General features: G+C 41.1%; 1 protein-coding gene across 2 annotated transcripts; it reads right to left on the bottom strand.

Annotated features, from left to right (window-relative positions):
* Positions 1 to 28: 28 nt before the first annotated feature.
* LOC148012955 (kinesin-like protein KIN-12B) lies at positions 29 to 13,466 on the bottom strand. 2 transcript variants are annotated; one of them, XM_087667957.1, is made up of 17 exons: positions 12,433 to 13,466; positions 12,068 to 12,211; positions 11,909 to 11,992; positions 11,680 to 11,805; positions 11,494 to 11,553; positions 4,618 to 4,671; positions 4,429 to 4,521; positions 4,235 to 4,330; positions 4,002 to 4,147; positions 3,759 to 3,908; positions 3,532 to 3,661; positions 3,360 to 3,453; positions 2,671 to 3,254; positions 2,496 to 2,555; positions 2,183 to 2,335; positions 1,265 to 2,083; positions 29 to 929 (listed from the first exon to the last, which is right to left on the bottom strand). In XM_087667957.1, the coding sequence occupies exons 1-17, from the start codon at positions 12,877 to 12,879 to the stop codon at positions 567 to 569; spliced, it is 3,603 nt and encodes a 1,200-aa protein (XP_087524083.1). In that variant the 5' UTR covers positions 12,880 to 13,466; the 3' UTR covers positions 29 to 566. The 2 variants fall into 2 exon arrangements, with proteins under 2 accessions (XP_087524083.1, XP_087524084.1); XM_087667958.1 differs by lacking the exons at positions 12,068 to 12,211; positions 12,433 to 13,466 and having other exon boundaries at positions 30 to 929; positions 11,680 to 11,825; positions 11,909 to 11,972.
* Between the last annotated feature and the right edge of the window lie 1,760 nt (positions 13,467 to 15,226).

Genomic DNA, 15,226 nt, shown 5'->3' with positions numbered 1-15,226 from the left:
TTAAAAGCATTATAAATGGCATTCAGTGCTTACATTACAGAAAATACGATTCTCTTGATATTGTGATTTCATGGAGCTTACAATCAGAGAGGAGATTATCATTCTTTGCAGTCAGAGGATCAAAAGAGGTGAAAAAATGATCGATATGAGAGAGGGAGAGAGAGGTTATAACATCAGACAGAGAGAGAGAGAGGGAGAGAGGTTATAACATCAGATAAGGAGTATAAATCACATTTGGTGCTTCACATGTCAAATGGGGAAGCTGCATTATTCTTTTATGCTTGGTTTGGGGGGTGGGGTGGCGGCGCCATCCTCAAAGCAATAGCCTAGCCCAGTAGCCCAGTAGGGTAGAGATCCAAGTGTTGATTGTTGGATCACAGTTCAATGCCTGGCATGTGCTGGAAGGAATAGGAGAAGGAAGAATGGTAGGAAAGCCAACTAAGGAAAATTTTAATGAAAGGGACAAGGCATTTGCAAATTCCCTGCAAACAGCCCATTTGCATCTCTGATCTCTAAACATGAGAGAGAGAGAGAGAGAGAGAGGAGCAAAGCAGATGCACATAACTTCACAAGCTGCTTGTACAAGAATCTGAGTCCTGTGGAAAGGGCTCAAACTGAGCTCTTTGATCATTGACCGCATTCAGCAAGATGGATTCCTTGTTCTCACTCACCAGCCATGCCTCTTTCTGTGTGCCTAATGATTCAAAGATGCCTCCTCCGCATTCTTCCTCTTGACTTCTAATGCCGTCAAAGTTCAGTATGATCCCATCAATGGTATCATACCTGGGAAAAGCAGCTTGTTTCTGATCATCGCACGCATCTGAAAGCGGCTGCTGCAGTCTGTTGATTTCTCCTGTATGAACTCTTTTGAGCTGCTCCAATTCAGTTCTCCATTTCTCTGCCTCTTGCTGAGCAGAGGCTGCAGACTCCTGCAAACATCAACATAACCATTCTTAGGCATTAGAGTTAGAGAGCACACAGACACTTCATCAGCAAAACTGCACATTGTTTCATGCAGAAATACGTGCACTTAATAGTTCTCCATGGTCGGATGTAAGTTTCCTCACTATAACATGCTACAATGGTTTCTGAATTTCTTTTTGCAACAAGACAAATGAGTTCAAACTGAAGATTTCGCTCACTTCTTATCATGTTGTAGGAAAAGAGTGTCTAATACGGAAGGAATCAGACAAGGAAACAACAGACAGATTAAATTGACCTCCAAAACCCAAAACACAAAATGATTGAAGAGCTCTAGACACACCCGTGCAGTGGAGAGAGCTTCTTCAGACTGCTTTAGACACACAAGAAGTTCACCAGCAGCATGGACTGCAGTTGATGTCTCGTGCAGCTGAGCTTGCATCTCCTCAAACCGTTTCTTTGTGAATTTCCTCTCGTGCTCCTGTTGCAGCCTTAGGGACATAATCTCTGCTTCTTGAGCTTCCAACCACCTCGTCTCCTTTATACCCACTTTCCGTGCTTTTCTCTTCACATTTTCAACCCCATCCCTGATTTGTCTATATTTTGCAAGCAATGCAACATGCTCCTCTTGAAGTTCCACATACTGGTCAAGCAACTGTCCATGACTTTTCATAGCTAGTTGTAGAGCGTGTGTCATCTCCTCTGCATGCTGCCGCTCACATTCAAGCAGTTCTTTCCTTTCATCAGATAGCTGTCTATACTCCTTATTTTGATTCCTCAAATTTTCAACTTCTGACATCCACTGAGTCTCACATTCAATCCATTCCTGCTTTTCTAGTTCCCACATTTCATAGATCTTATCTAACTTTGGTATTTTTTGAGATTGGGAGGGCATGGTAGCATCACAGCTGTCATATCGAACAAAAGAGCTGAAAGCAGAAGGCTTTCCACCAAATGCCTGTTCATTTTGGCTCATAGTGCACTTCTTAGAATTTATGTTATTATCAGATTCTGAACAGTGACTATCAATCTCTTCTAGGACAGCTGCTTGTTCTCCCAAGTCAAAATATCGTCTGTATCTGTCCAGCTCTATATGTACCTGATACAGGTCTAGCTTTGTTTGTGCAAGCTCGACATTGTTATCAAGTTTCTCCTGTAACAGCTGTTATATATCACCACAACAATAAATAAATGAGCACCCTATCTGGTCCACCATTCTAGCATTTTTAAAAACATGTATCTTTGTTATGCCGTCAGTCACCTGCTTTTCCTTTGTTATACTTGATAGCTCTTCTTTGAAAAACGAATGTACATCCATGGTGCACTTCAACAAATTTTGAAGCCGCACTATTCTATCCTCTTGGATCTGGCGTAGAAATATATCAGAGTCTCTTTCACGTTTGTAGTGGCTAACCTGGTGAGTGTATAAGTTGAAACCGGTTGATATGGCTTGAGATTATATTTAGAAGAACATCACTAAGATTTTCCTTGTAAACATATTAAGTGGTTACAGTATTCCTTAAGCAGGGCTTGTGGTAGCAAGTCCAGAGTAGACATTAAGTTGTTCCACCTACCAATTGGCGAAGTTGTTCAGCCTCATTTTGTGTTCTGCAAAGGGCTTGTTGCAGATCAACCTGCAGGCAAATCATGGCTTGTTTTTGGAAACAAGAAACCAAAGTTGCAACTTTGAGTTGCATTTACCGTTACTATACAATGCTGCTGATAAGTAGCATGTAACAAGCAACATACCTGCACACAACTCATGGGGGCCATCTTCTGACCTCCAGTATAGTGCAACCCAACTGGTCTATTGGGAGAAATTTCTAGAACCTCATCTGTAAGGAAAGTGGTGTTTGCATTTGCACAAGACTGAAATTTGAATTGGTCAGTCAATTTGCACGTCTCAACCTCTTCCACATTTTGATTGGCATCCAAGGACTGATGGCTTAAAGATTTTGGCAATGAAAATTCATCATCAAGCTCATCATGGAGGACATTGCATATAGGAGATCCATCTCTCAACCTCAAAACAGGAACATTGTCATCATAACCAACTGGGCTACCACCATCTTCAGGACGGTCCAAATGAGAATATCCAGCAGCAACTGCTTTTTTGTTATCAAGTTCTAGATTCATCTGAGATCTTGCCTCCTCATCGATGTCCAGATACTTCAATCCCATGCAATAGTTCGTACTCTTGTCCGAGCATGACTCTCTCTCCATCAACTGATCATGTGTCCGGGTAGATTCATTAGCCTCATACCTTTCTACTGATAAAGTACAGCTTGCTGAATCTACATGATTTGTGAAGGGCTTTAGGTTCGCCCTCCTAGCTGTAGAAATGGGCAAAGTCAGTTCATGATTGTATGTCACATTCTTCAAAGCATTATAATCGTCTAGACTGCACTTCATTTGGTTAGATTGAAGTGACATATCACCTGCTTGATCTCCCTCAATCGTGTCAGATTTCTGGGGACCCGAATGGAAGGGGCCATAGGTGGGTAGAGCTGACTTAACTCTTACAAGTTCTTCCTGGTGAAGCAGAATGGAAGGAAATTAAATGAACGCCAATGTTGTTTTCATAATACTTGAGAAGTAGCAAACCCTTACCTTGAGCTTGCGAACCTGTTCACGGAGAAAATGCACATCATTCTCTGTCTCTTCATTCACCACTGCTTTGTTTGTAATGGCTTTAGCTCGTTGTGCAAATCGTAGAGTGCTCAAGGTCTCATGTTTACAACTACAAAATCCATTTAAGAAGTATTACATGCTGTTTAGTCCTTCACCCTTTTACCGGTTTGCATCACAAAATGCATTCTATCCCTTCACCCCTTTACCTGCTTGCAGGAGATACAGCACATATCATGGCAAGTCTTGCATTTCCACCTAGAGATTCTTGTAATAGGAAAGTCAGACGGGAGTCACGGTAAGGAATGTGCCGTTGTTTCCCACTTTGAGAAACCTCAGCAAGAATATTGATCAGGTTCCTGCCAAATCAATGAGAAAACCCCTGATGAAGAAACTCTCCCAGCAGATAAAGAAGCTTCAAAAGATGCTTTGACCAAAAAGGAGATACACACCCAAGTTGTGAGAGGGAACGATTTATATTCCCAGCTTCTTTGAGCCGTTCACCTGAAGCTCCTGTCAACTTCTGACGCTCTGATCCAGCGAGATCAACCAGATTCATCCTGCTGGTCCGTACACTCTTTGTCCCATTTTCTACATTCTGCAGGTAGCAAAAACACCAACTCCAATTAGATACCAAAGGTGTGTAAAATTTATCTGCTCAAGCAACATATTAATCCTACTTGACCTTGAAGTGGGATCGAATAACACATGTAAAGACACTGTGGGAGCGAGAACTTTCTGCATTCATGCTGGTTGCTCCTATCCTTCTGTTGGCTAGACCCTGTTACACAAATACATTTTTAGTGGGGTGATGTACATATCAAAACTCTAATCACTGTATAATCTTAAACTAATATTTTTGCAGGATGTTCCGTTTACCTTCAATAAAATTCGTTGTACATCATCAACATTACTAATGCATTCTTCTTTAAGATTCTCCACATACACACCTGCCTCCAAGTCTTCTCGTATCTGCAAAGTTTAAGACACAGAAAAAAACTTATGACTTACCTTTCAGGTAGTACTTGAAAAGAGATTTGCAGGTTGAGCTTCATAAACCAATCTTACATGGAGGCTCTTTGGGACAGGATCGAGTAAATCAGTAATTTGTTCGTTATAAATCTATCTCACATGACCACAAACAAAGGTTAGCCCTTTCTCCATCCCTCGCTCCCTCCCTCACTATCAATCTCTTACAGACCACCCATTTACCCACCATTGAAAGATCCAGGAAATTCTATGTCATTGTAATAGATGACATGTAACTCTTTGTTTGTCTTATAGACCACATTTGCCTTTGGAAGACATTGAATTAACTTCTTTGTTTTGTTTCCAAGCTACACTAATATGAGAAATGTGAAAGAACAAGGGCAAGGCAAAGGATCAAAGGATCAAGGTTAACTGTAAAAGTTATTTAAGGGGACCTTAGAAGTAAGTTACACTAATAGTTTTATCCAATAAGCAGCTACTAAATGCCAAGAATCCCCTTCACGACTTCTCGTGACTCCCCTTGTCATTTAATGCTGCTCATATCTCTTTTATTTTTTTCATGAAGATGATTGAATTAAGGAACTGACGTATTTACAACAGGCCTTCTGGCCAGCTAAGAAGAATCCAAAAATAAGCAACAAATATCAATGAAGCCAACAAGTGATAAAATACAAAACAATAGGGAGCCAAAACCACGGAAGAAATCTGCCATAGTAGCAATCCTCGCACACAACCCACATGGCTGCGGATACTCGAGGCTGAGTCAAAAATGAATGCATTACGAGTCCACTGGATGTGCCAAAGACTCGCATGAAAGGGACAAGGATGATGGGGTTGTAACATGATTGTAAGCCGTTGATTTCTCTCTCTATTTCAAATTGCAATGGGAAGTAATCAGATAATGCATAATACTACAATACCCTCATCTCCAAAATCTCAGGCAAGAAAGCATCATCATGCATAACATATATGCCATCCAAACGATTGTTGAGCTAAAAATGCATTAGCCTGACTTAAACAGCCCCAAAACACGCTTAATTAATGAAGAAACCTTCTTAATTTTGAAAAGAAGCATGATTCTAGACAGTTACTGTGTCCCACATGCAAAACCTTAATTTCGGTGCCCCAAATTTTCTATAAATAGGCATGCAACCTACCACTCTCTCTCAATCTCGTTTTTACAAGTTTCAGGAGTAGTATCTCTGTTGTCCACACCCCATTCGCAGAGGATATCACAGTCAAACCTTCCCTCAACCATCTCCTACCATCTGGCACCTAATTCTAACCTTCGCCTTCCAACTATATTTGTCACTTGGTACCTTGGAGCTGTTGCCTACAATCAAATTGTTGTGTTTCATGCTGACGTCAGCGTTTTGTGTTGTTGCCCAACAATATGTCTCCTCCACAGACTTTTATAGTATATGGCTGCCGCGTTCATCTTCTCTCTCCTCCACAAGCTGTGTTTGCACCTAACAACTGTCGCCCAATTTTTTTCTCTCCTCCAATACCTACATTTTTTTTCTTTCTCTCTCCTACATTGCCATCTACATCAAATCCAGCCTTTCCTGGCCACGTTTGCTAATGTTTGACACAAGGAGGCTGCCTTTGCTGCGATTCAAGATCTGTTCGGAGACTCTACAATTCATAACCTTTGCCTTAATCCCAGAGATACAAGAGTTGTAGGTTCAGTATTCATTGCATAGCGTATTTGCTACATGAGCATTGTATATTCAATATTCGTTCACTTCATTATTCATTATGTTCACTCTCTATGAGTTACCCTATGTCATGGACATGCCATGATCAAGTGTACGGATTAATTCTTGCTCATGCCATATGAATCCACACCCCATGCGAATGTACCCTTAAAACATCCTCCAGCCAACCATGCGAACCCACCCTTGCCATGTCATCATAGAACCTTCTAAAAGATATGCCATGTTATCACTTGCATCATCGATGATGTCATCATGGAACATTTTAAAATACCTTTAGCCACCCTCCAACACCTATAAAAGGAGGAACTCACCATAGAGCTCCTTAGTCTTGGCAAAGTCAACCTTAGGAGCTCAAGGAGTCCAGACCTCCAAGTAAGTAACTTCGAGTTCCAATTCTAGTTCTTGTCTAGTCATAGTATCTAGTCTTGTCTTGTCTCCCATTATACTCCTGTTGTCTTGTCACCTTGTAATCTCGTAGTACGAGATCTTGTCTAGTACTGTTTTGTATCTTGTTCAAACCCGTTGAGAGAGATCTTGTAATTCTGATATCTTGTATCCATACCTACAATCCCGAGTTGCGGGATCCTTCATATCCTATCAAGTCCTATTGTCTATACCTACAATCCTAAGTTATGGGATTTTCTCTATCTTGTTAAGTTATCATTGTGCATTGTGCCCCTATGTGGGATTATCTTGTAATCAAAAATCTTGTAACAAATCTTGCGCAGTCTAGTGCTCCCATAACAGTTTGGCAAGACTGCTTTCTAGCCCTATTGAGCACCATGGAGACGACCCTTGAAAGAATTGAGGCCTCCCTTCAAAACCTCCAACAACAAATTCAAGACTTGAATGAACAACAAGCACAACTTCAAATAGAACACCCTATGCATCTACATCCTGCACTTCAACAGATACAAGATCAGATCCGAGACTTGCAGAACAACAAACGAAGTGATCAGATGATTCCACGTGTTTATCAACCCCGACAAGAGAACCCAAGATCAGTATGCCAAAAAATGTTGGACTAAGAGGGGCACAACAGAGAGAGTTGGAGGTCTTGTAGAAGTGAACATGAGAGTATGACGGCTGGAGAGAGTGTAAGCAGAGTGAAAGGTGCGAGTCGTTTAGAGTGTACCAACAATCTATTGGTACACAAAGAATAAAATGTATTTATACTTAGGGCACGTAAAGGGTGTGTTCACATGTACAATGTGCGTGTACTATACACGGAGGTTACCGGGCCTTATATCCCAACAACCTCCCACTTAAAGGTCCAATATGAACCACTCGCTAAGGGGGGCACAACAAAGAGAGTTGGAGGCCGTGCAGGAGTAAGCGTGAGAGTGTGATGACTGGAGAGAGTGTAAGCAACAAGCGAGTTAATGTGTCCTTAAGCTCATCAACATGGGCTGAAAATAGCTCATTAGGAAGCCCATCCCAGCCAAGACTTTTCCTTCAAGGCAAATGGAACGGCACTTCTTCCACTTCATCGTCTAAAATATCAGCCTCCATTAAATCTACCCATTCCGGTTTAACCTGATTACTAACCAACTCCCAAATATATTCGCAAGCAGAGTGAACAGCATCAGAAAGAATCTCTTGTAAAACCAACAGTGATTTATAAAAGTCAACACACATCCGAATGATGGAAGCAGGATCAGTCACCACAACACCTTGCTCGTCCATCAAACGCACAATATTTTCCCAGGCATATTTTTGGTGTAGACGAGCAAAGAATTGATGAGATCGACAATTATTATCATGTAAAGCTTTGACTCTAGCCAACAATTTATATTTTACATATTCCTCTTCCCGAATCAATTGAACCGTGCCTTTTAGACATTCAATCCCATCCCAGTCACGACTTTTCCTTCAAGGCAAATGGGACAGCACTTCTTCCACTTCATCCTCTAAAATATCAGCCTCCATTAAATCCACCCATTCCGGTTTAACCTGATTACTAACCAACTTGCAAATATATTGGCGAACAGAGTAAACACCATCAAAAAGAATCTCTTGCGTACCCAACAGTGATTTATAAAAGTCAATACACATCCGAATGATGGAAGCAAGATCAGTCACCATAACACCTTGCTCATCCATCAAACGCACAATATTTTCCCGGGCATATTTCTGGTGTAGACAAGCAAAGAATTGATGAGATTGGCAGTTATTATCATGTGAAGCTTCGGCTTTGGTCAGCAATTTATATTTTACATATTCCTCTTCCTGAATCAATTGAACCGTGTCTTTTAGCCATTCAATGCATATGAGCAAGTCATCAGTGGAATCCCCTAATTGACACAAAGACAACGATTGGGCTAATAAAGATTGCGCATGTTGCAATTCAGCTCGTAAAGAGAAAGCATGTTGAATACCATACTATCAAGATAATGCTCATGCATTATCCCTAAAAATAGTCCATGCTTCCATCCCTCCAAATAGGTAGGACCCTCCAGCTAAAAGAAACAATCAATTGCTGAATACATTCCAAAAACTGATTTTGTTGCAAAAAAGATTGGTTAAAACAAAGAGGCAAACGAGCAAGGAGAGCCTTAAGAGCATGAATAGGTCTATGGTCAATTTCAAGACCAAAGGATAGTGATTTGATAAGACATGCTGTCGTTCCACCCACATGTCAATGACTACAGGAAGAAAAGAATCACTCTGACATATGTAGATCCTATCCAGTCTGGCCCAAGTGTTTGGATGCTGAAAGAACGATAAGTATATCTAGGTTGTGATGGATACATCCAGGACCACTTATCTTGTTTCAAAGACACAGCTGTCAAAGCATCCTAAGCCTATCGCTCAAGACCATCCATGACCGAGTGCGGAGAAGTCGTCTGATCCCCAGATACACATGCATTAAAATCAACCATAACAAAGCCTTGACGAGCCATGGCAAGGCAGTGGAGGTCATCCCAAAGTTGACAACATTCCCGTGCAGTAGAAGGAGCATACACACCCACTAGCCACAAAACCTCTCCCTCATATAGAATTTTCAAAATCAAAAATTTGCCGCGAGGGTCCTGAGAAACCAAAGATGGTTGCAAGGAAGATTTGACAGCCAACATAACTCCAAATTTATGTGGAGCACGACCACTAAAAAAGACTGCATTATCCTTGCATTCATAAGATCCAGCCAAAGCATGTTGTTTATGCTACACACAACACAAAAAACATCCCAGTGTCAAGCTAACACAACTTTCCACAACCAATACTACTTACTGCCCGAAAAAATACCTTTCACATTCCACAAAGCAATTTTCATGATAAATCACAAATGAGAAAACTGCTGAACCATCACTTTCCTTTTCCCTTTGACATCAATAACTTTAGCTGCCTAGAATCTCTCCATCTCACTTCGGATTACATCTACAAGATCTACCCTCTACAAACAAGCAATCGAAGCACGAGAAGGAAACTGCTGTTACTGTGAATAGAAAACATCCTGAGGAGGCACAAGCCTCCCACGCACATCAAAGCGCAAAGCAGAATCAAAAGCCCTTTTATCATCCACTGCAGGAACATGTGAAGATTGAGGTTTCATATAAAACCCCCTACCTCTGCATTGAAAGTTCTAAGTGATAAGGTGCGATGGTGGGTGGGTAGGAGCCGAACAAGAATCTTGTCTGACATTACGTCCTAACTGCAGTGACCCAAGAATCATCCTGAGGAGACAAATTTTGACCAACTAAAAGCGAAGCACGCTCAACACCAACTTGGGAAACGTCCTTTCCATCATCACGACCATATTGACCAAGTGGCACAGGATCAAGTTCTGGCTATTGAAGCGTCTGTTGAGGATGATGATCTTGCATATCCATGTCAAGATCCATAGAGCGCTGCAATACCTCAGGATTTTTATCACATTCCAAAATGAAATGACCCAATTGGTCACATCTAAAACAGTGTCCAGCAAAAGTACCCCATTTCAACTCATAAACCAACATTTGCAATCCTAGAACCTCAAAAGAAATTTTGGTCAGGTGAGGTTTCTCTGTATCCCAAAGCATGGTGGTGTGGCCCTTGTGAAATATTATTTATTCTAGGGCAAATGCTATTCAATTTCTTCCACTGATATTGGGTTTTCAATGATGGATTTAGAATGATCAATCGACAAAACCTTTGGAGTATTATTGGGTTTTCAATGATGGATTTGGAATGATCAATCGACAAAACCTTTGGAGTATCCCAAAGCATGGTGGTGTGGCCCTTGTGAAATATTATTTATTCTAGGGCAAATGCTATTCAATTTCTTCCACTGATATTGGGTTTTCAATGATGGATTTAGAATGATCAATCGACAAAACCTTTGGAGTATTATTGGTGCTGCAATCTTGATACAACATAGACTAACTTGCTCTACTCAAAGCTAGGGTCACAATATGTATCTAGAATGTTTGCATTCAACATTGACATTTAAAAAATAAAGATACACAATACATTGTTCTCCCGTCCATTATAAGACATCACTATTCCAACCAAGCTTGCATGTAATCTCCAAGACATTTTAGAAGTTCAAAGAACATGGATATACAAAATCCATGCCACTCAAGAAATTCATGATGCTTAATCTCGAAGTTTGAATTTTCACGACAAGGACATATCTTAGTTCTTTTGGCACATCTTGCAATTACAATCTCTAGCTCATGAAAAACTTCACACCCTTCCCCCTCCCGCACCAAATTTGTATAAAATTAGCTTCTCCTTGTGTGATCCTCCTCACATTGACAACACCAACCCAACTACCAACTTGAAAGTAAAGAAGTTAGGTTTTATAAGACAACTATCATGCCACATCAAAAGTATTGAATGGTATTAAAAGCCTCAAAAGTCACCTTGCCTTCATTGCTAGCTCAACACAAAGTTTATGAAACAATTAAAATTCAGAGGAAACTTGAATGCAATAGAGACCACAGTTAAAGCATATCAGTCCAATGTACATAGTATACCACCTACCTATGACTACAATCAAAATTCAGAGGAAACTTGACTGCAACCGAGACCACACAGTTGAAGCATATCAGTCCAATACCTTGGTGCATAGTATACCTACCTATGACTACTTAACTTGCAGCTGAGAATTAAACAGAGGGCTGAACCAAATGAGTACGAAAAATGCACACATACTGAACAACTCAATTCAACCAATGTGCAAGCTACAACAAAAACATAACAGCATCTTCAACCACCCCCATCAAGATGTTACACAGCAGGTACAATTTCACACCTCGAGAAAGGAGCATTGGCATTGATATTGGACCCCCTTGTCTATGTGTTTCTTCTCCTCCTGTACGAAAAGGAGCACAATGTCAATTGGAGTAACCCTTCTCAGTGGAACATATTAGCAAGTGGCAAACACGACGCATTTCACGAGTATTTAGGTTACATTTATCAAGGTGAAGCTGATCTAGACCTCTGATATTCTTTGAAAAAGTGCCTCAAACACTCGTAAGGTTAGACCCCTGTCGTCACTCAAAGGTTTCCCTGCACTAGGATCCTGTATAGCCCCCAGCATTGTAAATGTTTTCCCACTGCCAGTCTGTCTCAAAACCCAAACCGCTTGAGCATCGAAGCATGAACACAATTAGCAATATTACTATACCAAGAGTTCCAAGAAGTTTATCAAAGCAAATATCACTTACCTGACCATATGCAAAAATAGAACTGTTAAACCCAGCAATACAATGTTCTACCAATGGCAATCCAACAGTTTCAAATACTGTTCCCTGGAAGCATCAAGGTTCTACTCATCAAAAAGTTGCCTTTATTAACAAAACCCTACCAAAATGTTTATTGCAAACCTGAGAAGTTTCTGGTCCCAAAACTGCATCAAAAATGAAGGTCTGATCAGCAGAGCCCAATGAACTTCTTGATGTCACCTCAACTATAGAAGTCGCCTCATCCTGCTCTTCTTTGTAACTCAGAGGGCGCACACGTACAATTACCTGCAGCACGTTGATTCAGAAGACAGCCTACAAGGGAAACTCATTCTGCAGGTTTCAAACAAGGTGTGTGCCCATTGACATTTCAGCTATCATTAGAAGCTCAATGGATTTTAAGTGCATTAAGCACTGCAGTATATAAATCAAACTAGATACGTTCATGTTTGGTGCTCATCCTAGGAGTGTTTCCCTGATCCACCTTTTGATGTACAGTATGCCACTACCTTAACGCTGGTATCTATCACATCATCATGAACTGCAGTGTCTGGTAGATTGAGGGCAGCTCGTTGCAAGGGTCTATCAAAGCTGAGTTGCCTTTGAGTGGTATCGGCACAAATATCTTCATGTGCACTGCCTGGTAATGAACCCACCTCCGAGACCAAAATGTCACATGGCTGGCTACATACTGGGCTCTTGTAAAGGGGTGTAGCAGCACCTTGAGATTTGCCTTTAGAGGAGATACATTTGTGAACAGGGGAGGGAGCACCCAATGCATCCTCAATTGATCCACTGGGGTGTAGTTTCCAAGAAGAAGAAGCACCGGCACCAAGTTCCGGTGGAAGATTTTCTGGATCGAGTTTGAGCCGCCGTCGTCTGCTGCGAGGTGAGATGCGAATGCCAGAAGATGAGACAGGTCGGTTGGTGGTGCGCGAAGAGAAAGGCTCTCTCATGGCCAGAACTACAACTCAAGTAGTGACGCAGGGGGAATTACAGAGCATAGGAGGTGTGAACACTCGCTCTGCTACCACATAATCACTGAATTGGGACCCTTACAGAGCATGTGAGCTGCAGAGCATACTCTCTTCTACTACATAATCACTGAAATCGAATCCCTTGCAGCCTCCTTCTATACTGGGTGTACAAGAATCTGGTTGAAACTCTACTAATCGGACAGGCTTGCCATGCCCTCTTGTAAATCCCTTTTGCAAATTGAGAGATGTAGCGCCTGCATTTCCAAGAAACAGATCGATCGGATGATATGAGCTCCGAATCAATTTGCAGCAGAGAAGGGATAGATTTGATTTTGGAGTCTTGATGATAAGTCTCTGCCTGCAGGCTGCAGTGGAGGCAAGTGGATTCCTCTCTCTACAGAAGTGGAAGAAAACAGAATGGTGTGAGAGAGGTCAAGATGGAGCCGTTGAGACACAGAGAGTCGAGAGACCGAAATTTGAATGTTTGAGTGTCTGCACGCGCCTTTAATTTTTTATGCGATGTCTCGAACGGATGACGACAAAAGGAAGGGGGACCCCCGGACTTTTAATCGAAGACGAAAACCTCGAGAAAAGCATTTTGGAAATTGCTAGACGATGCAAGAAAATCTCCATAAGACATTGCTCGTCCTCCTCCTCCTCCTCCAGCCACCAAGACGTGGGTCTCCCAGCACCCAGCCCTCCTCTCCTCCTCCTCCATCAAAAGGGCTCATCCTCCAAACAATGCAAGCCAATGGAGAGGTGGCAAAAGCTAGCTCCTCTCATCTCAAGCTCTCTCATATACCCTTTAACCCTTAACAAGTTCATCTATGGACCCTTCCACAACTTTCTTCTTCTTGAATTTGAGAATAGAGATGGAGGACCCCCAATTCCAATCGTTTATTCTAGGTTGCAACGTGATGGTGGTGGTTATGCTACTGCAAATCTTCCCTTCCCTTCTTCAACGTCCCATTGATTCGTGCAAATCTCAAGAATGGTGGGTCTTCCCATGGCAACATTTGTTTTGGATCGAAGTGCAGCAATCTATCTGGCTACAAGAGATCAATGTGCTAGATGATTTGTATCATAAAAGATATAGGGGGAGCTTCCATAACTTCTAACAACTCCTTCAAGAGCTCAAACCTTTTTGGCCATATTCGGATCCACCTCAATTTTTCGTGTCGTCTCCAATTGAACCAAAGAGGGCATTGAGTTTCACATTGCTTCGACTCGCTCCTCATAATGACTCCACACACCATATAGCCGACACTTATGGCATTGTGAAGCCTATGTTAGAAAGTATTATCATATTATTGTGCAAATCCTTGCAATGAAACTAGACCTAAGTGCATTTGTATTCCACATAGCTAAAGGCTAGCATGCATAGTTACAGATTTCGAAGCTCTCACTCAATTTCCAAATGTTTGTGGAGCTATCAATGATATGCATATCAAGTTGTATAGAAAGCCAAATGTGTGACACATTCCCACACATCAAGTTGTATAGAAAGCCAAATATGTGACACATTCCTGCACAATACTGGTGCAAGAATCACTTCCATTCACTTCTTCTCTAAAGAATTTGTGATGCATGTGTTGTGGCACCTGGAGACATAAATGATGTCGCACATTGGAAGGCCTTTGACATATACAAACAAATGAGGTACAAGCAAGTGTTGCAAGAGCCAGTCGTGCAGCTAGGTAACTTGATACTTTGATACTTTAGGTACTTGGGTACTAGTGTACATACTTTTTAAGTACTTTAGATACATACAATACTTTAGGGTGTTTTCGAACTAGATAAAAAGTGACACAACTCTATAGATGAAATGGCATCTTCCATTAATATCAAAAGGATAGAATACAAATGTAGTTTCACAGGGGGTTCGTATTCCTTGTATTGGTAAGGAGCCGGGCAATTCGCAATTGAGTTTCTAGCCGCAAACAAAGTGATACTATTAACTTTGTTTTGATGGAAGTACAAATATGGATTTGAATAAAGCTTCGTCATTGAAATCATCAAATTCACTTCATCCTATAAGTTCATGGTGTGCAATACTTTCTATGTCCTTCTGTGCAATATATGAAAGCAAAAATGAATTGCATGTTATAGAATACCAAAATGATACTTGTGATAACAACTTTCAAAATAATTAAGTTCATCATATCTTAGGTTTTTGCAAATTTCTAGCAAACTCATGTTAGGGATGTTCAACAAAGTACTTGAACAATTTTGTTCATAATAAGAGAATATAATAATGGGAAATGATTTTGTGAATGTGTATTGTGTTTCTCAAGTATGGTCCATGCAACTAAGAAAGTAAGAAAAC

The sequence above is a fragment of the Lygodium microphyllum genome, chromosome 26 (assembly GCF_053477565.2).
Source record: "Lygodium microphyllum isolate KBCC chromosome 26, Lygodium_microphyllum_v1.1.10, whole genome shotgun sequence".
NCBI lineage: Eukaryota > Viridiplantae > Streptophyta > Polypodiopsida > Schizaeales > Lygodiaceae > Lygodium > Lygodium microphyllum.
The sequence above is the reverse complement of the archived record's forward strand: the minus strand, read 5'-3'. Positions and strand labels throughout refer to the sequence as shown.

What these genes read in the sequence shown, in the direction of transcription:
- LOC148012955 (XM_087667957.1), bottom strand. Translation starts at nt 12,879, where the DNA reads ATGAGAGAGCCTTTCTCTTCGCGCACCACCAACCGACCTGTCTCATCT. An exon ending in CTGTCCCAAAGAGCCTCCAT is followed by an intron (nt 4,522 to 4,617) that starts GTAAGATTGGTT and finishes TAAACTTTGCAG; the next exon opens with ATACGAGAAGACTTGGAGGC. An exon ending in TACAACGAATTTTATTGAAG is followed by an intron (nt 4,331 to 4,428) that starts GTAAACGGAACA and finishes TTTGTGTAACAG; the next exon opens with GGTCTAGCCAACAGAAGGAT.